At 42.2% G+C, this 23,751-nt stretch overlaps 1 protein-coding gene across 1 annotated transcript in view; it reads left to right on the top strand.

Moving 5' to 3' along the window:
• Positions 1-23,751, top strand: part of LOC132403882 (ATP-binding cassette sub-family C member 9-like) — a 190,982-nt gene that overhangs the window by 17,025 nt on the left and 150,206 nt on the right. Inside the window, exon 2 of the mRNA XM_059987658.1 lies at positions 14,111-14,252. Coding sequence (XP_059843641.1) covers positions 14,111-14,252 — 142 coding nt within the window. The remainder of the gene's footprint in view (positions 1-14,110; positions 14,253-23,751) is intronic.

The following is a 23,751-nucleotide window of genomic DNA, read 5'->3' as shown; positions in this document are numbered from 1 at the left end:
TAGAACTCTTACAGTGCAGACAGAGGCCATTCAGCCCAACAAGTTTGCACTGTTCCTTGCAGTGCAATCCTGCTAGTTACATTCCCTTTGCTCTTTCTCCATAGCCCTCACTCAAGTGTAAATCCAAAATCCTTTGAAAGCCCCAAGGCAGTGACATTACAGGTTATAGGTAATTTTCTACATAAGACCCCCTTTTTCTCAAAACCTGCCTTTAAGTCAGGGGTTCCCAACCTGGCTGCACAGCATAAAACGGTTGAGACTCCCTGCTAACTGTTGCCTATCATGTTGAATCTGTATATTCTGTTCTTGAATGATCTGCTCATGTGAACCACATCTCTAGAGTTTCCCTATCTAAACTTGACATGTCAGCTCTTCTCCTAGGATCTTGCTCCCAAAACCCTGCCTGTTCTTGAAGGGGGAAAAAGCTGTTCCTAGAATATTGACCATGGGTCGTCAGGCTCCTGCACCTCCTCTCTGATGTTAGTAATGAGAAAAGAGCATGTACCAGAGTGTAAGGGTCCTTAATGAAGGATGCCAAGTTCTTGAAGCACTGGCTTTTGAAGATGCTCTTGACTGTGTGGAGGCTTGTGCTTGTGATGGAACTGGCTGAGTCTACACGCCTTTGATGCCTCCTATAATTTTGTCCATCGGCACCTCCAGGCCAGATGGTGATGCAACCAATCAGAATTCTCTCCATGGTACATCTGTGGAAATTTAAATTTGCTTGGCCGTATAGCAGTTGGATTATTGCAAAAAGTCTAAATATAAGAGCAACAAACAAAGTTATTAGGAATAAATTAAGAAGAAAACATTGGAGGCCCTGGACCTGACTTTCTAGTGTCCTCATAGCTTCTCCAGTCATGAGCTGGAGAGGGTTTACATCAATTTTACTAATTTATCTCTTGTCATCCTTTGTGCAATGTCTGTGCTTTGCAGCTGCTTATGAAAGTGAGTAACAGCACTGCCAATAGGTAGTGGAGTGCAAGTGTCTGCTACAACAATGTCTCATATCATACTCTCATCAGCTTCCTTGAGATTCTGCCAAGTGATTGGGCACTCAGAACAATATACGGTGCCAAATAACCTATCAACTTTCGGTTCCTTGGGATGTGCGAGGAAATCCCTATTGACACAAGGAGAACAAGCAAACTCCGCACAGACAGCACCTGAGGTCAGGACTGTATCTCTGATGCAAGGGAGCTGCTCTACTAGCCGTGTCAATGTGCTGCTCTGACGTAATGATGACTTGGAACCCAAAGTCTGAACATCCATAAGTACAAGGGGACGTGGGCTGAGCCATTTCATTTCCCATTTGTCCTATGGATTAACTGCATTCTAATGGGAAGCTTGTCAGAGGTGAGATGCAGGAGTGCAGTGAGAAAGCTTGGAAAATGTTTTGTGTCGAAGAAGTGAGTCTACACAGAAATTGTCTCTGTTGTGAAGAGCATGGCTCACATTGCCAACATGAAACAGGTGTGGCGTGAGGGTGAATTTCCACAGATAACTGAATTTGAGAAATGTATTCCAAAGGGAGTTCAAGAGCTGCGACAGCAATCCAACTGTACTGTACTGCTTCCAAGTGTAGTACTCAACAGAGCGGGCCAGATACACTAACAGTTACAATTCTACCTCCACCAGGATTGATTTTTGTTTAACGTATCACCACTGACGGTTTCCAGAACATAGAACACAGAACAGTAGAGCAGAGGAGCAGACCCTTCAGTCCGCAATGCCAAATTAGACTAAATCCTTTTTGATCCGTATTCCTCTATTCCTTGCATCATGTATGTATATGCCACCATATACAACCTTGAGATCCATTTTCTTGCAGGCATTTACAGGAAAATAAATACAACATAATTTATAGATAACTACCAATGTACAAAGGAAGATAAATTGTGCAAATAAAAAAAGTATTGAGAACATCTATTGTACAGACTTTAAAATTAAGTCTGTAGGTTGTGGAATCAGAGTTGTAGTGAGTGAAGTTATCCACGCTGGTTTAGGAAGCTCCTATTTGTAGGGCAATCACTGTTCCTGAACCTGATGGTGTGAGACTTAAGGCTCCTGCACCTTCTTCCTGATGGTGGTAGTGAGAAGAAAGCTTGGATGGTGCGGGTCTTTGGTTATGGATGCTGCTTTCTTGTAGCAGTGCTCCTTGTAAATGTGCTGAATGGTGTGTCTCTCTGATAGCTGATTGAAGCATTTTATGGTCATTTTCTGGTCTGTGAGCAGAATAAAATGCATGTTACCTGGAAATGTCAGCGTAGAGAACTTCAAACATGTCCAAAATACTCTGCACCTACCATCAACACTTCCACATACCAACTGCTATCATCCTGATCTTCACCTCCCCTAACTCCCACCTTCCACCAACTCCCCAATCTTCAACTCTCCATCATCACTACTGAGCAGGTGAGAAGGGCTCTGGGGAAATTCAGACATGGCAAAGCATTGGGAATGGATGGTGTGAATCCCAAGGTCCTGAAGGAGCGTTCTGAGCAGCTGTGTGGAGTTCTGCAGCCCATCTTCAATACAAGTCTCAGCCTGGAAAGGGTCCCAACTGTGTAGAAAACATCATGTGTGGTCTCAGTATCCAAGAAGGGCCAACTGAAAGTCTTAAATGACTACTATACAGTGGCCCTGACCTCACACACCATGAAGAACTGAGAGAGGCTGGTCCTGGCTTACCTTCTACCCCTGGTCAGATCAGCCCTTGATCCCCTGCAGTTTGCCAACCAGGTTGATTGTCGTCGATGATAGTGTCATCGACCTGCTGAACAGAGCCTACTTCCATTTGGATAAGCAAGGAAGCAATGTGTGGATCATGTTTTTTGATTTGTCAATTGCCTTCAATACCATACAGCCCTCTTTGCTGGGAGAAAAGCTCCTTTCAATGCAGGTTGACACTTCCATTGTATCCTGGATAATGGACTACCTGAATGGCAGACCACAGTTTGTGCAGCTTCAGAGCTGTGTCAGACAAGGCTATAAGCAGCTCTGAGGCCCCACATGGGACTGTACTGGCTTCCATCCTGTTTACCCTGTATACCTTGGGTACAAAATTGAGTTATGTCATCAGCAGAAATACTCTGTCTCAGCAATATCTGGGTGTATAATGGGAGGATGAATACAGGGCCTTGGTGGAGGACTTTGTCAAATGGTGCAAGATGAATCATCAGTAAGACAAAGGAGATGGTGATGGACTTTAGGAAAGCTATGCCTGCGCTGCTCCGTTACTATTGATGGTGGGGATGTGAATGTAGTGAGGACCTAAAGTACTAGGGGTGTGCCTGGATGACAAACTTGAGTGGAGTACCAACACAGAGGCTGTGTACAAAAGGGGCCAATGTCACCTCTACTTCCTGAGGAGACTGAGGTCCTTTGGAGTATGCAGGCCCCTCCTTCACATGCACTACCAGTATGTTGTCACCAGTACTGTCTTCTATGGGGCGGTGTGCTGGGGCAATGGCATCAACATGGGTGATGCCAACAGGCTCAATAAACTGATTAGAAAGGCTGGCTTTGTTATAGAAGTCAAACTGGACCCACTGGAGGCTGTGGTAGGACAAAGGACCCTATGGAAAATCTTGGCTGTTCTGGACAATGTTTCTCACCCTCTGCATGTCACCTTGGCTGAACAGAGGAGCACTTATAGTAATAGACTCCAAAGAGCATTCTGAGGTAATTCTTACCCTTGATCGTTAGGCTCTATAATGAGTCAACTTATAGCTGGGGAAGTGATGACTCCTTCCTGTTGGACAGTTTGAGGTAACTCATTTTTTATTCTTTCTACTTCTAATATTTATATCTGTACAGTGTTGGTGTGTGGCCAAGTGGTTAAGGTGTTCATCTAGTGATCTGAACGTCACTAGTTTGAGCCTTGGCTGAGGCTGCGTGTATGTCCTTGAGCAAGGCACTTAACCAGACATTGGTCTGCGACGACACCCGTGCCAAACTGTATGAGTCCTAATGCCCTTTCCTTGGACAACATCGGTGGCATGGAGAGGGGAGACTTGCAGCTTGGGCAACTGCCAGTCTTCCATAATTAAAAAAAAAACAAGCTTGCTCAGGCTTGTGCCCTGGAAACTTTCCAAGGCGCAAATCCATGGTCTATCGAGACTAATGGAGGCCTACGTATTTGTACACTTGTTATGCTGCTGTAACACTGTAAGTTCCTTTGGAATCAAGAAAGTATCCAAACCTTTTCTTCATTCTGCATAGTTTTTGTCAGTGAGGTTTGGTGGCTGGTCCAACAATGCACTAGTAGGTATATTCCATAGTACACACAGTTCTTAAAGGTACACTTACTATTAAAGAAATTGCATGTTGAGAAAATAATTAATTTTGAAGTTCTGTTCATTGGGATCAATTGCTATAAGAAATCATTCCCCTCATGGCATTAGAAGAGCAAACCATACTCAAGGCAGTGAAATGAAGAAGGGAAAAGAGATTTTAAGCTTCTGCTTAGTCTTGTCTATCTCTGAGACTCTCCCTATAGATGGGACTTGAACTGTGACAGAAGCCAACACAGCGTGCATTTTATTGGGGGTGGAAAATTATTTCCCTGGCTTCCTACTCCTTTTCCCAATTCCCTTTGTAGGGATTGCAAGTGTATGAAGATACACTGATGGGCTTTCTCTAAGAATCTCTAAGACAAGACATTTATTAGTATCCCAATGGTGGATCACTTGAGAAGTGAAGCCATGAGGAAACCTAGATTTGAATATACGTATTCCCCTTGGAATGCTAATAATGTGTGCACACATCCCTCCAAAAGCAGGTCTATTACAAATTCCTGAGCCTGACCTGAATGATTCAGTGTAGCTTCACCTTTCTGTGACTAACAGATGATCCCTGGACTCTTGAAGAGCATATCTTATCCCTAAATTTGTTTAAAAAATGTCATAATTATTCACAACTTTATACATAGAATAGTACAACATAGTACAGGCTCTTTGACCACCATTGTGCTGACCTTTTAACCTACTCTAAGATCAATCTAATCCTTCCCTCCCACATAGCCTTCTATTTTTCATTCATCTATGTGCCTGAGTTTCTTGAATGCCTCTAATGTATCTATTTTACCACTAACCTGTCACTGTAATAAAACCAACCTCTAACATCTCCCCTATACATTCCTCAATCACCTTCAAGTGATGCCCTTCGGATTAGCCATTTCTGCCCTGCGAGAAAGTATCCATCTGTCACTCCGTGCCTCTTATCATCCTGTACAACTCTATCAAGATATCTCTCATCCTCCTTCACTCCAAGGAGAATAACCTTAGCTCACACAACCTATCTTCATAAGATACGTTCTCTAATCCAGGCAACATCCTGGCAAATATCCTCTGCACCCTCTCTAAAGCTTCATGTTCTTCCAATAATGAGGCAAGCAGACTGAAGCAATACTCCAAGTGTGGTCTAACCAGGTTTTATAGAGCTACAACATTATCTTGCAGCTCTTGAACTCAATCCCCCAACTAATGAAGGCCAACACATCATGAAATATTCTTAAATATCAACTTGTGCTCCAACTTTGAGGGATTGCTGGACCCCAAGATCTCTCTGTTCCTCCACACTGTTAAGAGCCCTGCCAATAACACTGTATTCTGCCTTCGAGTCCGACCTTCAAAGGGGAGTTACTTCTCACTTCCCCTGCATCCTATCAATGCCCATTGTAACTTACGACAAACTTCTACACAACACCATCAACATTCACGACATCTGCAAACTCACCTTTCCATTTCCTCATCCAAGTCATTTATACAAATCACAAAGAGTAGGGGTTGCAGAAGAGATCCTTGTGGAACACCTTTGGTGTTCCAGACTGACCTCCAGGCAGAATACACTCCATCTGCCTTCTGTGAGTAATCCAGTTCTGAACCCATGCAGCCAAGTTTACATGGATCCTATGCCCTCTAACTTTCTGAATGAGGTTTTCATGGGGAACCTTCTCAAACACCTTACTAAAATTCATTTTCACTACTTCTACTGCTCTACCTTCATCAATTTATATTGTCACTTCCTCAAATAATTCAATTAGGCTCGTCAGGCATGAGTTGTCCCTCACAAAGCCGTGTTGACTATCCATAATCAGACTATTCTTTTCCAAACGCTCATCAATGCTATCTCTAAATATCCACTTCAGTAGTTTTCCCACTACTGATTAAGACTCAGTGACCTATAATTCCCAGGGTATCCCTCTTCCTTTTCTTGAACAAAGGAATAACATTTACCACCCTCCAATATTCTGGTAGTACTCCTGTGCTTCGTGAGGAGACAGATAATCCCCAAAGGTATAGCAATCTCTTCCCTCACTTCCTACAGTAACTTGGGGTATATGCTGTCCAGCCTCAGAGACTTATCTATCCTATTGTTCTTCAAAAACTGCAGCACATCCTTGTAAAGTCAACATATTCCAGAATATCAACCTGTTCTACACTGACCTAACATCTTTCAAGATCCTTCTCATTGATGAATACTGAAACAAAGTACTTCTTAAGGACCTCCCTACTTCTGATTAGATTCACATGTTTCTTTTTTTTTAACTTGTAAAGAGTCCTAGTCTCACTCTAGTTATTTTCCTGTTCTTCATGTGGACTGCTTTGGGAGTTTCTCTTAATCCTGCTTGCCAAAGCCTTGTCATGTCCTCTTCTAGATTTCCTTATTCAACTCGTAAGCTCCTTCCTGGCTTCCTTGTAACAGTCTAGATCCCTGTTTGATCCTTGCTTTCAAAACCATGAGTATTCATCTTTCTTCCTCTTGAGTAGATGTTCCATGGTTACTTCACTTTATTACCTTTTTCCTTGCCTCAATGGGATAAACCTTTCCAGAACCTTATGCAAGTGCTCCCTGAACAACCTCCACATTTCTGTTGTGCATTTCCCTAAGTATATCCGTGTCCAATTTACACTCTCAATTTCCTCCATATTTCCCCTTCCCCAATTCAATACTTTTCCATACCGTCTGCTCCTACCCCTGTCCAAGGCTATGGTAAAAAGCAGGGAGTTGTAGCCAATGTCTCTGAAATGCTCACCAATTGAGTGGTCTGTCACTTGACCAGGCTCATTACGGAGTCTCAGATCCAGTATGCTCTATCCTCTAGTTAGCTTATCTACAGTACATATATTATCAGGAATCCTTCCTGGATACACCTAATAAATTGTGTCCCATCTACGTTCTGAACTAAGGAGGTGCCAATTAATATTAAGGAATCTGAAGTCACCCATGACAACTACCCTGTTATTTTTACATCTTTTCAAAGTTTGCCTCTCAAGCTGCACCTCATTGTCTCTGTTGCTACTGGGCTGTCTATAGAGTTCTCCCAATAGAGTGCTTGCTCCCTTCCTGCTTTTGATTTCCACCCACCCTGACTAAGTAGATGATTCCTCCACAATATTCTCTTTTTCTGGAGCCATGATACTATCCCTGATTGGCAATACCACTTCCCACCTCTTTTACCTCATTCATTGTCACTTTCGAAGCATCTGAACCCTGGAATATCCAGTAGCCATTCCTGCCCTTGTGACAGCCAAGTCTCTGTAATGGCCGCAACACCATAGTCCCATGTAGTCACCCATGTTTTAAGTTCAACACCCATGATCCTGATACTTCTCGCACTAAAATAGACACATTGCAACCAATCCAACCCATTCTGTTCACTAACCATCCATCCTCTCCATCACACTGTGAGGGGTTCTCAATCTTTTTTATGCCATGGAACAATACCATTAAACAAGAGGTCCATTGACCTCAGGTTGGGTACCCCTGCTCTATATGCTACAATCAACCTCTACCCTAACTGCTCCCCATCACCTGACCTATCACTCTGGTTCCTAATCCCATGCCAAACTAGTTTAAACCCTCCGTAACAGCTCTAGAAAACCTGTTCAAAAGGATATTGGTCCCCCTCAAGTTCAGGTCAATCCATCCCTTTTGTACAGTCCATTCATTCCCAGAAGAAATCCCAATGATTCACAAATTGGAAAGCCTACCCCGTACATCAATTCATCAGCCACCCATTCATCTGCTAAATCATCTGATTCTTAGACTCTTTAGTGCATGGCACAGTTAGCAAGCCAGAGATTATTACCTTTGATGTTCTGCTTTTCAGCTTCCTATCTAGCTCCCTATATTCTCCCTTCTCTCTTTTATTACCTATGTCATTGACACCAAAATTTACCACAACTTTTGGTTGCTCATCCTCCCAATCTGATTCTGGCACCTATCTGGGAGTCTCGTGCACATCCATAAAATCTTCTGTCTTTTCCCCTAACTATTGAATCTGCTAGCACCACCACCCTCTTCTTCTCCCCAGTTCCCTTCTGAGCCACAGAGCCAGATTCAGACACAGAGATTTGGTTGCTATAGCTTTTACCTGGTAGGTCGTCCAATGTATCCTTAATAGTATCCAAAGTGGTTATTGGGGAGAATGGTCGCCCAGGTGCTCTGCCTATTCCTTTCCCTCTTCTGACAGTCAGACGCTACCAGCTTCCAACAATTTAGGAGTGAAAAAGCCAGTGGTCATCCAGTTCCAGATCAAGTTCCCTAACATGGTTTGTCTGGAGCTGCATCCGGATGAAGCAATCGGGTAGATCAGTGATGTTGGATGAGGAGCATGCCTCTGTGCTGAGATCCATGCTCACTACATAGGCACTGATAGATGAAGATAAAGAAACCTGACAGTAACCACAAGCTAGCTTCTGCCTTTCCTTGTTGAAGCCTCTTAAGCCAAAGTCTCTGATTCCCACTCTAACTCTGTCCCACTCACACAATGCCCAGCTTGCCTAAACCTAACTTCTTATCTTTGGCACTTGCTAAGTGCCTATTAACCGAAACAGTCTCCATCTCCACAGAAAATCCTGAAAGGCCCTGCTGGCTTTTTAAATTTGGCACTTAAATTCCATAAACAATTATCTCTGTGATCTTAATTGCACCAAATGTTCCGACAGGCTCCACTGACTTTTTAAATTTGGTGCTTAAACTCCACAACCAAATGTCTCTGTAATCTCAGAGAGTTCCCCTCAAGTTTCCCCTAAAATTTCTAGTGCACAAGTGTAATGGAGAATGAAATAATTAGTGTCTTATCAGTACAAGTTGAATGAGCTGGAGCTTTTCTCTTTGGAGCAAAGGAGGATGAGAAGTGATTCTATAGAGGTGACAAGATGATAAGAGACGTAGATAGAGTAGAAATGGCTAATACAAGGGTGCAGAAGTTGAAAGCGTTTCGAGGAAAGTATGAGGGCTGGGATATGTCAGCAGTAAGTTTCTTATGTGGACAGTGAGTGTGGAACATCCTGCTGGGGAAGGCAAAGGCAGATACATTAGGGGCATTTAAGAAATTCTTAGTTGCATCGATGATGGAAAAATAGAGAGCTATGTAGGAGGGTAGAGATAGATTGATCTTTGAGTTGGTTAGAAGGTTGGCACAACATTCTGGGCTAAGTGGCTTGTATTGTGCTGTAATGGTGTGTTACTTCAGATCCAATGCAGCACAAAAAACTAAGAAAAGGAACACAATAATTAAAAAACACAATAAATATAAATACATATGATGGTTCATATACATATATCCATTGTACATCCAAAAGTGACACTAGGCATAGGAATGTCTGTACGTAAGGGGACAGGAAATGATAGAGCAGAGGTGGTTGGGGGTTTGGAGGGGTGGTATAGCAGGTGGAGGTGTGGATCTGTCTTACTGTCTGGGGAAGGTAACTATTTTTGTGTCTGGTGGTCCTAGTGTGAATACTATGTAGCCTCCTCCCTGATGGGAGTTAGATGGACAGTCCATGAGCAGAGTGTATGGGATCTTTCATGGTGTTACTGCCCCTTTTCTGGCACCTTTCTGATATACAATATGTCTTTGGTGGGTTGGCTCATGCTGGTGATGTGGTGATTCATAATAAATATAGAAAATGCAACCAAGACATGTCATTGTCGATGTCCATCATACCAATACATTCCCTTACAGTGCGTTCATATCATGAAAGCTTCTTTCTTAAACAATACCCCTGTAAAACATTAAAGAGGCTGTTACACAGTGTTTAGTCATGGCAGGACCCTGGACTATAGTCCTTCCCCACAGAGACTTCGTTGGCTGCCTTCATCTAGAGCAATGCTGAAGTCAAAAGCAGGATGTGATCTGTTTGGTTGTGGAGAGCATTGCTCTTGTTTCCTTTCTGACAGGCACTTTTAATGAAGTAAATATAAAACTCTCCTTTAAGCACTTTGTATGGCAGCACAGTTGCTTTACAGCATCCACTGTAAGATCAGGGTCTGATTCTTGAAGTCTGTAAGGAATTTACTGTATACGTTCTCCCCATGACCGCATTGGCTTCCGTTTCCTCCCACACTGAAAAGACGTCCGGTTAGGGTTAGTAAGTTGTGGGCATGCAAGTTGATGCTGGAAGCATGGCAACACTTGCAGGTTGCCCAGCACAGTTCATGCTGATTTGATTTGATGTTCTGTTTCACAGATTTCACTACATGTTCTGATGTGCATGTGACAAATAAAGCTTACCTCTTCATTCTGCCTTGTCATATTCACTCTCAACTGGATCAGCGAAGGCAATTTCCTGCAGAGATGCAGTCTGTTATTTGGATTGTGGGAGTTTTAGTACAATATCTTGTGTAAATAAACTTGAGGTCAGCATTATCTCCAAGTTATGGCTGGACTTGCTCCTGCAACTGATATGTAGTTTGGACAAGATCCAGAAGGTCTCAGAGGATGTTTGCACTAGTTTATGCATATTTCAGAACCAGAATCAGGCTTATTATCACTGACATGTGATGTGAAATTTGTTAACTTAGCAGTAGCAGTTCAATGCAACACACAATAATATAGAAAAAAAAGTAAAGCAATTACAGTATGTGTATATATGTATATTGTGTAGATTAAAACTAGCGCAAACCCAGAAATAATATATATTTTTTTAAAAGTGAGGTAGTTTTTGTGGGTTTAATGTCCATTTAGGAATCGGATGGCAGAAGCTGTTGCTGAGTCACTGAGTGTGTGCCTTCAGGCTTCTGTACCTCCTTCCTGACAGTAACAATGAGAAGAGGGCACGCCCTAGGTGATGGAGGTCCTAATGACAGACATTGACTTCGAGGCTTCACTCCTCAAAGATGTCTTGGATACTCTAGAGGCTTATACCTAAGGTGCAGCTGACTAATTTTACAACTTTCTTTAGCTTCTTTCAGCCCTGTGCAGTAGCACCCCCTCCCCCCATACCAGTCAGTGATGCAGCCTGTCAGAATGCTCTCCATGGTACATCTATAGAAGTTTTTGAGTGTTTTAGTTGACAAACCGAATCTCTTCAAACTCCTAATGGAATATAGACCATAAGATATAGGAATAGAATTAGGCCATCCTTTTCACATCCACTCTGTTGAGGTCTTTCAACATTCAAAGGGGTCATTGAGATCTCCCCTCATCCTTCTGAATTCCAGTGAGTACAGACCCAGAGCCATTAAATGTTCCTCGTATAATAACCCTTTCATTCCTGGAATCATCCTTGTGAACCTCTTCTGGACCCTCTCCAATGCCAGCACATCGTTTCTAAGATAAGGAGCCCAAAACTGTACACTATACTCAAGGTGAGGCCTCACCAGTGCCTTATAAAGCCTCAGCATCACATCCTTGCTCTTGTATTCTAGACCTCTTGAAATTAATGCTAACATTGCATTTGCCTTCCTCACCACTGACTCAACCTGCAAGATAGCCTTCAGGGTGCTCTGCACAAGGACTCCCAAGTCTCTCTGCATCTCAGATTCCTGGATTTTCTCTCCATTTAGAAAATAGTCCAAACATTTATTTCTACTACCAAAGTGCATGACCATGCATATAGCTGCAGTCCTGCCTTCTTTATAGATGCATTGATATGTTGGGACCAGGTTAGATCCTCAGAGATGTTGACACCCAGGGACCTGAAATTGCTCACTCCCTCATTTATGATCCCTCAGTGAGGATTGGTTCATGTTTGCTTGCCTTGCCCTTCCTGAATTCTATAATCAGCTCTTTCATCTGGCTGGTATATCTCATTCCTGTACGCCCTTTCACCTTCTTCTAAGATTCTACCAACAATGGTTGCATCATCAACAAATTTATCGATGGTATTTGAGCTATGCCTAGCCACACAGATGTCTTTCATGGACCTATGAATGAATATGGATGAAAGAAACTCAAAGTGGGATGATGTTACTGAGGTGAGCAAGCTGGTTGAGAAACCACAGTAGTGGTGAATTCACTGTGTATCTTTGTCATTGTTCTGCTGGTGATGGAGACTTGATAATAGGAGTACTAACGGTGTTTGATGACACTTGGAGTTCAGAAGTTTGAGGTAAGATCTCATTGAAATCTGCTGGATACTGAAAAGTGGATGTGATGAGTGTCTTGGCATTAGTGGGAGAGTCCATAATCCAAGGGCACAGCCTCAGAATAAAGTGGCATCTGTTTAAAACTGAGATGAGGATAAGCTACTTCTGCCAGAGGGTGGTAAATCATTGCCACAGAGGAATGTGTCATGCAAGCCATTGTTATACTTATGGCAAGAATTATCAGGTTCTTGTATGGAATTGGGTTAAGGATTAAGGGAGAAAGTGTGAGAATGGGATTAAACAATAAATCAGCTGTAGTTGAATGTCAGAGCAGACTTGATGGGCCAAATGTCTTAATTCTGCTCCTATATCTTATGATCTTGTTCTCATGGGCACCTACACGCCATAAATGATTAAAATAATTATGTGTATTAATAATAATAATGTGAGTCCATGCAATGTAAGAGATAAATACTTCAGAATTAGCCCAAAGTAAATGAATTATATCAACATGAGTTTCAAGCTCCATTTCACTTTATCTGTTGTTAATTGGAAGATGTCACGGTAACAGCTAGATTAATATCATTGCACATCTTGTATGTGGATTTGCAGTTAGTGTAAGCAATTGGATCTGTGTTATGATTTTCAAAATGGGTAAATGAAAATCACACCCAGAAGGAATAGAACAAAGGTATGTTTGGTTTTCAAAGGGCAACATTGATGGATTGAAACTAAAGCAAAGAATGTTGGAAGCACTCAGCAGGTCAGGCAGTATCAGCAGGGAAAATGATAAAGCTGATGTTTTGGGTCAAGGCCCCTTCTTCAGAACCATTCATTGAAGATACAAGTGTTTGAATTTGCAGGGCAGAAGGGTAGAGTGAACAAAGAAAATTTGAGCAGAGCATCATCTTCACCACCAACTTCCACTCTGCCCTCAAATTCACCTGGACTAGCTCTGACACTTCTCTCCATTTTCTTTGTATCTCTGCCTCCATCTCGGGAGCCAGACTGTCCACAATTTTCTACTATAAACCAATTAACACCCACAGCTATCTCAACTATACCTTCTTCCACCCTATCTCTGTAAGGATGCTATTGCCTTCTCTCAGTTCATCTGTCTCCACCTCTTCTGTTCTTAAGATGAGGCTTTCTACTCTAGGACCTTCAGGAAACATGTCTTCTTCTCTGTCCACCACCAGCCACCTCTCCCCCACCCTCTGTTTTGTCATCTAGATTTATCACCCTCCCTATCCGGTGCCATCTTCCCATCATTCTTCCCTTATCTATTTCCACCTATCACTTTCCAGCTTCTCACTTTACCTCCTCCCTCCCCTCCCCACTCTATCTACCTGAAATGTGCTTCTGTTTCCATCTATCACCCACCTGTCTCTGTCTCAACACTTCCCTCCCTTCTCTGCCTGGCTCAATCTCCCCCTCATCTGGTTCCACTGATCATTGTCCAGTCCCTGTCTCACCTCTCCCTCTCACCTCTGTATACCAGCTACCTTCCCTCTTCACTCATGCTGGGTATCAGTCCAAAACATCAGTCGTCCCTTTGCATTCACAGATGCTGCTTGACCTGCTAAGTTTTTCTGGTGGTTTATAGTTTTGCTCCAGATTCCAGCATCTGCCATCTTTTATCTCTAGATCAGAGGAAATGTCTGTGATAAGATGCAGAGGCTGCCCAGGTTGCAAATAATATAAGTATGCACAATTATTTTCTTTTAGTCTTTAACATTGTATTCCATTATTGGCAATTATTAAAGGAAAATTATATTTTGAATTTCAGGTTGGGGAAGCCAAAGTTCAAAGGTTCAAATCCACCACAACACATGGTTACACTTCCCAGGGCACAGTTTCCGGTGGATCCTCACTTTTATACTACTCTTTGTACTTGTCTGTGAAATCGCAGAGGGAATGGTTTCAGACAGGTATGGCTTAGATTTCTTACATTGTTAATTTTTTAAAATTTTCTATTTTTAGCAAATTGAAATGTGATCATTTGACTACAACTAGAGCTTATTTTGAGTACACTGATGTCAGAGTGAGTGAGGAGGTGTTTTTGGAGGTCGAATTTCCAGCCTTTAGTATATTTTTGAAAAAAAACAGTTGTGTGAAATTAAGTATTGGGGAATCAGTAATATTGTTAATCCTGATGTAGTTTTTCAATAATCTCATTTCTCCCTATTTTTTTATGTATACTATAGGTGTTCCTCACTGTCCATTCCCTACAATTGTTTAACACTTACTTCTGTTCTTACCTCTTCTGTTGATAATCACTCATTGAGAAATATTCTTCACTCTCCAAAATGCTCCTTCACCATCTATAACCTATAGCACACTGCTTTCCTATTCTCCTTCTGCTGCTAGAAGTGCCCCTCATGAGCAAGACAGCCTCCCAATCCATTCTTCTTCATCCTCTTTGTCCTATATAATGATCTACTAAAAGTGACCCTCATGAGCAAGACAGCCTCCCAATCCCCATTCTCTTTGTCCTAAATTTTACAGGGTGAGTCAGCAGTAAGAAAGGCAAATGCAATGTTAGCATTAATATGAGAGGCCTAGAATATAAAAGCAAGGATGCAATGCTGAGTATTTATAATACATTGGTCGAACCGCACTTGGAATATTATGAGCAGATTTGGGTCTCTTACCTGAGAAAGCATGTGTTGATGTTGGAGAGAGTCCAGAGGAGGCTTGTGAGAATGATCTAGGGAATGAAGGGGTTAATGAATGAGGAGCATTTGATCGTTTTGGCCCGTACCTACTGGAGTTCGGGCATTTAAAAGAATGTGGTGGTTGGGGTGACTCATTAAAACCTATAGAATATTAAAGCACAAGATGGACTGGGACCGGAGAGGATGTTTCCTATAGTGGGAGAAACTCAGAGCAGGTGCCATACCCCAGAATATAGAGATGAGGAAGAACTTATTTAATCAGAGAGTGGTGAATTTGTTGCCACAGATGGCTGTAAAGGCCAAGTTATTGTGTATATTTAAAGCGGATAGATTTTTGATCATCAATAGAGGTGTATAAGATGATGAGAAGCATTGATCGTTTAGGTAGTCAGAGGCTTTTTTCCAGGGCTGAAATGGCTAGCACGAGAGGGCACAGTTTTAAGGTGCTTGGAAGTACGTACAGAAGAGATATCAGTGGTAAGGAGTGGTGAGTGTGTGGAATGGGCTGCCGGCAATGGTGGTTGAGGCAGATACAATGTCTTTTAAGAGACTCCTGGACAGGTGCATGGAGCTCAGAAAAATAGAGGGCTACAAGTAACCCTAGGTAATTTCTAAGGTAAGGAAATGTTCGGCACAGCTTTGTGGGCCAAAGGGCCTGTATTGTGCCCTAGGTTTCTATGTTTCTATTACGATGAAAGGCTGGAGAATGGGTTTGAGAGGGATAAGCACTCAGCCATGGTGGAATGGTAGAGCAGAAATTGATAGGCCAAGTGCCTTAATTCTGCTCCTTTGTCTTGTTAATCTGAAAATATGAGTACTAAGCTGCTAGTTTGAAGCAAGAATATGATTTAGGCTGTGTTTTTCTGTCACTGTGCCATTGTACTTTAACTGTGCCCGTTCAAAAGTCAAAGTGAATTTATTATCAAAATATGTCATGCTATACTACCCTGAGATTCAGTTTTTTGCAGGTATTGACAGAAAAATAAATTCTATTTTATTTCTTTATGAAAAAATATACATAAACAAAGACTAACAAATAATTAATGTGCAAAAGAAGACAAATTGCGCAACAAAAATGATACTGAGAACACAAGTTGTAGAGTCTTTGAAAATGAGTCAATAGGTTGTGAAATCAGTTCAGAGCTGAGGTGAGTGAAATTGTCCACACTGATTTAACAGTCTGATGATTGTAAGGTAATAACTGTTCCTGAACCCAGTGGTGTGGGACCTGTACCTCCTGTCCAAAGGTAGTTGCAAGAACAGAGCATGGCCTAGGTGCTGAGGGCAGTGACAGAGAACAGGATTAAATCTGGGTGTCTGGAGTTTTGTACCACTGTACCAATTTATTGTAAACAATGCTGGATGACATCAGCTGGTCAGGCAGCTTCTATGGAAAGGAATTTACCCTGCAATTTGAGAAGGAGAAGCTAAACTAATGTTTCAGGATTACAGTAGAGTAAAGGGAATTATGTTGCAACTGATTCTTTTTAAGTTATATTTAAATGATTTGGATGACAGAATTGATGGCTTTGTGGCCAACTTCGTGGTTCATTATAAAGACAGGTGGAGGGGCTGGTAGTGTGAGAAAGCAGAGAGGTTATAGAAGGACTTGGGCAGATTAGAAGAATGGGCAAAGAAGTGGCTGATGAAATACAGAGTTGGTAAGTGTATGGTCATGCACTTTGCTAGAAGAAATAAAAGAAGTTTTTTTTAAATGGAGAGAAAATTCAAGAATCGGAGGTGCAAAGGAATTTGGGAGTCCACATGCAGAATTCCCTAAAGGTTAATTTACACATTGAATTGGTTCTGCAATGTTAGCATTCATTTCAAGAGGACTAGAATATTAAAACAAGGATGAAATGCTGAGGCTATTTAAGGCACTGGTGAGGCCTCACTTTTGTGAGCAGTTTTGGGCCCCTTTTCTAAGAACGGATGTGCTGTCATTGGAAAGAGTTGAAAGGAGGTTCATGAAAATTATTCTCAGATTGAAAGGCCTATCATATGAGAAGCATTTGATGCCACTGGGCTTATAACCATTGGAAGTCAGAAGAATGTTGAATATTCAAAGGCTTCGATAGAGTGAATGTGGAGAGAATATTTCTAGTGGTAGGGGTGTCTAAGACCAGAAGGACTTCCATGTGGAACAGAGATGAGGAGGGTTATGAATCTGTCTAATTCATTGCCACAGACTGCTGTGGAGGCCAAGTCACTGGGTATATTTAAGGCAGAAGTTGATAGATTTTTGATTAGTCAAGGCATGAAGGGATATGGGGAGACGGCAGGAGATTGAGGCTGAGGGAAAATGGATCTGCCATGATGAAATGGTGGAGCAGACTCGATGGGCCAAATGGGCTAATTCTGCTCTGATGCCTTGGGGTTTTATGGGCATATTGGAATGTGAATGGGGACTGGAATTAAAATGGCTGGCAACCAGAAAATCATGCTTGTTGTGCACGGTGCAAAGGTGATCGCAATTGTAAACAGATTTGTCGCAAAACCACTTTTTCCTGCGCTCTGAACAGAAATGATGTGTGGTAGAAGAAGGTAATTGATTAAGGCAATAGTGAAGATATTGCATCATGAAATACAATTTACTAGATTACCATTGGGATATTGTGGCACTGGCTATTAACTGATCACTGATTATTGGACAGTGAAATCAATCCTAATGACATCTCCCTCCCATGTGTGAAATCTATTGCATGAAATTTACTACTTGTTTTGAATTGACATTCAGTTTTTGGTAATCAGCATATGAAACTAATTTAGAAACCAGATGTGGCTGATTGTGGCCCTCATCATTAAGTAATGAATGAGCGAAAGAAACTATCATTGGGCCAGTTATCTCATCCTTTGCGCGCACACAGTCCATCCATGCAAACTTCAACCACTTTGAGCACTTATTGCTGACCTAAACTACAAAAGCAGAGTCTGGTGCAGGTGCGGAGCCCACAAACTGCTTTGAGTTTCGTTAAGTATTTTGTATAAAATTAGCCTATATTAGTATCTTAACGGCCAATAATAATAATAATAATAATAATTTATTTATAGAGCACTTTTCATGCAGGCAATGTAGTCCTAAGTGCTTTATAATGGGATAAAATGCAAATGTGAAAATGAAAAGTAAAAAGATGTTAGTTAAAATCAACGTTAAACAAATAGGTTTAGAACTAACTTTTCAAAATTTTAAAACTTCCTCTGCATCCATGATAGTTTTGGGTATTGAATCTCACAGTTCAGGAGTAGTTCAAAATAAGCTGACCAGCCAATTACCATTTGACCTTTAAATGTAAGAGACAGGTGAAGAAGACCTAGAGCTTGAGCAGGGTTATAAAACAAGAGCGATTCTGTGATATTCTCTGGTCCCAGACTATTGAGAGCTTTAAAATCAATTCTAAAAGATACAGGAAGCTAATTCAGAGTAGCTAGGACAAGAGTGATATACTTCCTCATCAGTCTGGCAGTAACATTCTGAATGAGTTGAAGTTTGTCAATACATTGCTTCGGAAGGCCAGTATAAAGCGCATTGTGGTTATCTAGTCTACTCAATATAAAGGCTTGAATTAGTTTCTCAGCATCATTACATGACAGAAACAGACGTACTGTTGAAATATTTCTTAAGTGAAGAAATGTTGCTCTGGTCACTTTTATGTAGGATTTAAAACTTAATGCTGAATCAAGGATAAACACTCAAGATAGTTGCTTCTGATTTTACAATAATTTATCAATAAATTTATATATTTTGGCTTTAGGACCAACCAAAGGTGTTTCAGTTTTATCTTCATTTAGTTTAAGGAAATTATTGCTCATCAAGTTGTTTATTGCAGTCATACTGGAAATCAGAGAAGTAGGGTGTTATTCCCAGGCTCAACTGAGATGTACAACTGCGTGACAACTGCAGAACTGTTGAAATCAAGTTTATGCTCCCAAACGGTGTCTGCTAAGTGGAGCACTTATAAGGAGAAGAATAGGGGACCAAGACAGCTTCCTTGAGCAACACCAAATGGTACATTGTTTCTCTTAAAAAATTAGCCTCCAAGACAAACAACAAAAATTCTTTCTAACATAAATGAGTGAAACCAATGACTGAATTACTAAAAGTGGCTGCAACACTATTTATAGATCTGAAACTTATTTTGGAAAACAATGTTACACACTAATGATCAGAAGTGCATAATTTGACAAATTATAAATAATACACAGAATTGTTTATTGAATCATAATTTAAGGCTAAATTCTGGCATTAAATTTGAATAGCCGTCTAGATATTGCCAAGGATAATAGTGGAAAAAAAGTCTAAAGTAAAACTAAGTGTGTATGCCAGACTCATGAGTAAATATTTTCATGTCATGTCGAGTCATTAGGCAACATCTCTGGCTGGCTCTCTCTGTCAGCCAGATACTCGAGCAGAATTTATTCCAGTAGAAGTGGACTTTTTCACTAAATAAGGAGGTATTCCATGTATCTCTATACAACCATCTTATTGTGTTTCAGTTCTTTTATTTTATAAGCACTTGGAACATTTGTAACATTCCAGTGTATTTGCTCATCTGCATCCGTAATGTTCTTGGTTTCTATAGCTATCCAAAAGAAACTTGCATTTATATAATATTTTTTGTGACCTCTGTAGATTATATAATGTCTTGGTGCCAATTTTTAAGAGTGACTTTGGGAATTGTGTCAGCTAATTTGCACACAAGGTTTCAGGAAAACAGCATTTCAGATAAAGCACAAGAATTAGAGAACACAGAACAGTACGGTGCAGGAACCAGCCCTCCAGCCCACCTTGTACATGATACCCAATTCTTTTCCATCAATGCATGACCTGTACCCTGTCTCCTACCCTTCCCTGCTTTCTAACAGTCTCTTAAATGTCACTGTTGCATCTGCTTTCCACTACACACCCCTACTCTGGCACCATGTCCCAGGCCCCCACCACTTCTTGTGTTAATAAAAACGCAACCAGCACATCTCCTTAAACTTTCCTCTTCTCATCTTGAATCAAAAGTCATGTTGTTTGTCATATGTACAAGTACAGGTATACACAGGTGCAATGAAAACCTTCCAGCAGCATCAAAGGCACATAGCTTCAGACTTGGCATTCATATAAAAATAGTAAATTATATCTCACTTTTACAAGAGAAAACACAACTGGAATTTAAAGAACACACATGATGTCCATTTTAGTGCAAAGTGATCAAAGTGGTCACAGTGATAAGGGTTGTGTAGGTTGGTTCATGAAAAATTGGAGGTGTGGGACTTCTAGCTTCTGTAAATCCTGTCCAATGGTAGCTCCAAGAAGATGGCGTAGCCTGGATGATGGGCACCTTCCAAGCTGGATGTTGCCCTCCCGACGGTAGTTGGGATGCTGGACGGCAGTTCCTTCGGTAGGTACTACTGATGGTTGGGAGGGATGTGCCCCTGATGTATTGGCCTGAGTTTACTACGCTCTGCGGCTCCTTGTGTTTCTGGACAGACCATGATGCAACCAGTCAAAATACTCTCAACAGTATAAATGTAGAGGTTGTTAGTGTTTAGTGACAAGCTGAATCTCCTTAACCTAACCTATGTGCTGTCCAATGCCAGGTCGTCTGCTATGTTAACACCCTGGAATTTAAAGCTGTTGTCTCTCATCTCTGTCAATTTCCCCCCACTGCAGACGGGAGCTCATACCCTCTTATTTCCTTCCTGAAATCAATAATTAGCTTTTTAGTTTTGCTGATGTTGAGTGAGAGGTTATGACATGACTCAACCAGGTATCATATCTCATTCCTGTATGCCATCACCACCGCTGGTCCAACAAGTGTGGTATCATCAGCAAATGTTTAATGCCATTTATGTGACATGAAATAGTTATGTGTATAGAGTCAAGCAGGGGCCTGAGCCTGCGGCCTTGCTGGTCGGCAAGGAGGAGATGTTACCGATCACCACTGATTGAGGTCTGTCAGTGAGGAGGTTGAGCATCCTGTTGCAGAGAGAGGAACAGAGGCCCAGTTCTTGAAGCTCGATAATGAGTTTGGATGGGATGATGTACTGAAATGCACATCCTCTTGAGCTTCACATTTCTACCCTGGGGAAAAGATTCTGACCATCTCCCCTATCTATGCCTTTCATACTTCCAGAGAAAACAGATGAACTTTGCTCAACTCCTGCTTATAGTTTATCCTCCCTAATCCAGGCATCATTCTGGTAAACCTCTGCTGCATCCGCGCGGCTGTGGAAGGGCATCCAGGACATCACCTGACTGTGCAGGTGATGCCTCCCTCCCAGATGCGCTGAATAAATTCTACGCCCGGTTTGAGGTGGAAAATGACGTAGCGGTGAGGAAGTCCATCCCTCCTATGAATGACCAGGTGCTGTGTCTCTCCATGGCCAATGTGATAAGAACCCTGTGCAGGGTCAACCCACAGAAGGCTGTTGGTCCACACAACATCCCTGGTAGAGTGCTCAGAGGATGTGCAGACCAGCTAGTAGATGTTCTCACTGACATCTTCAACATCTCCCTGAACAGCGACATCGTTCCAACATGCTTCAAGGCCGCCACCATCGTCCCTGCGCCGAAGAAGTCTTCAGTGTCCTGCCTAAATGACTACCGTCCCGTTGCACTCACATCCATCATCATGAAGTGTTTCGAGAGGCTCGTCATAAGGCATATCAAGACCCTGCTACCCCCCTCACTGGACCCCCTGCAGTTTGCGTACTGTCCCAACTGCTCAACAAATGATACCATTGCCACCACCTTCCACCTGGCCCTAGCCCACCTGGACAAAAAAGACACATACGTTTGGACGCTGTTCATAGACTTCAGTTCAGCATTCAACACAATCATCCCTCAGAAACTGATTGGAAAGCTGAGCCTACTGGGTCTGAACACCTCCCTCTGCAACTGGATCCTAGACTTCCTGACTGGGAGATCCCAGTCAGTACGGATCGGGAGCAGCATCTCCAACACCATCACACTGAGCACGGGGGCCCCCAGGCCTGTGTGCTCAGTCCACTGCTGTTCACTCTGCTGACCCATGACTGTGCTGCAACATACAGCTCGAACCATATCATCAAGTTCGCCGATGACACGACCATGGTGGGTCTCATCAGCAAGAACAACAAGTCAGCTTACAGAGAGGAGGTGCAGTGACTAACGGACTGGTGCAGAGCCAACAACCTGTCTCTGAATGTGAACAAAACAAAAGAGATGGTTGTTGACTTCAGGAGTGCACGGAGTGACCACTCCCCGCTGAACATTGACGGCTCCTCGGTAGAGATCGTAAGGAGCACCAAATTTCTTGGTGTTCAACTGACAGAGAATCTCACCTGATCCCTCAACACCAGCTCCATAGCAAAGAAAGCCCAGCAGCATCTCTACTTTCTGCGAAGGCTAAGGAAAGTCCATCTCCCACCTCCCCCCCCCCCCATCCTCATCACATTCTACAGGGGTTGTATTGAGAGCATCCTGAGCAGCTGCATTACTGCCTGGTTCGGAAATTGCATCATCTCAGATCGCAAAACTTTGCAGCGGATAGTGAGGTCAGCTGAGAAGATCATCGGGGTCTCTCTTCCCGCCATCACCGTCATTTACACTACACGCTGCATCCGCAAAGGAAACAGCATTATGAAGAACCCCATGCACCCCTCATACAAACTCTTCTCCCTCCTGCCATCTGGGAAAAGGCTCCGAAGCATTCGGGCTCTCACGACCAGACTATATAACAGTTTCTTCCCCCAAGCTATCAGACTCCTCAATACCCGAAGCCTGGACTGACACCTTGCCCTACTGTCCTGTTTATTATTTACTGTAATGCCTGCACTGTTATTGTGCACCTTATGCAGTCCAGTGTAGGTCTGTAGTCTAGTGTAGCTTTCTCCCTGTTTTTTTTTACTACGTAGTTCAGTCTAGTTTTTGTACTGTGTCATGTAACACCATGGTCCTGAACAATGTTGTCTCATTTTTACTATGCACTGTACCAGCAGTTATGGTCGAAATGACAATAAAAGTTGGCTTGACTTGACTTGAAATGACTTTCAGAGCACTCTTAACCTTCCTGTAATGAGACAACAGAATACAACATAGAGACATACAACACAGAAACAGCCCACCCATGTGTCCATGATGCCTGTCTATGGTAATCCCATTTGCCCACATTAGGACCTGTATTCCTCTATTACTTTCCTGCTAGTATTCTATGTTATTGTTCCCGATTGGCAAGGTCCACTCTCTGGTCTTCTGCGGGTAATACAGTGGAAAACCCCAACGCCCATTTGAACGGGCAGAGTGGTTATTGTTTGACTGATGTTACATGTATCTCTGAAATAAAGAACTGTAAATGTGGTTTAATCATTAAAAAGAGTAATTCCAACAGTACTGCAACACCGCTGAGAAGTTTCATGCCAGGTTTTGTGTTCAGTGCAGTGAAATGGATCTTAACATAAAGTTTAGGAAAGGACTTCTGCAATTCCCAGGGGCCCTTTATCAGGGCCAGCATTCTTGTAATGTATAGCCGGTTGTAGACTAACTGCCTTTTTAATCTGTACACAACGTTGCAAGAACTCAGCAGGTCAGGCAGCATCCATGAGAAAAGAGATCCACAGCATCTGCAGTTGTATTTTTGTGTCTCTTTTTAATCTGTTCCCTAAAACATGCCATAGTTTTTTCTAGAGAGGGATGAACTTCCCGTGCACTCAGTGAAAGATCTGTAATTAGCATTGGCTCTGTAGAATATCCAGATAAGGCCCTCACACCCAGATAATAGAGGAA

The sequence above is a fragment of the Hypanus sabinus genome, chromosome 13, assembly GCF_030144855.1.
Source record: "Hypanus sabinus isolate sHypSab1 chromosome 13, sHypSab1.hap1, whole genome shotgun sequence".
Taxonomy (NCBI): domain Eukaryota; kingdom Metazoa; phylum Chordata; class Chondrichthyes; order Myliobatiformes; family Dasyatidae; genus Hypanus; species Hypanus sabinus.
This window is presented reverse-complemented; position numbering and strand designations above follow the sequence as displayed.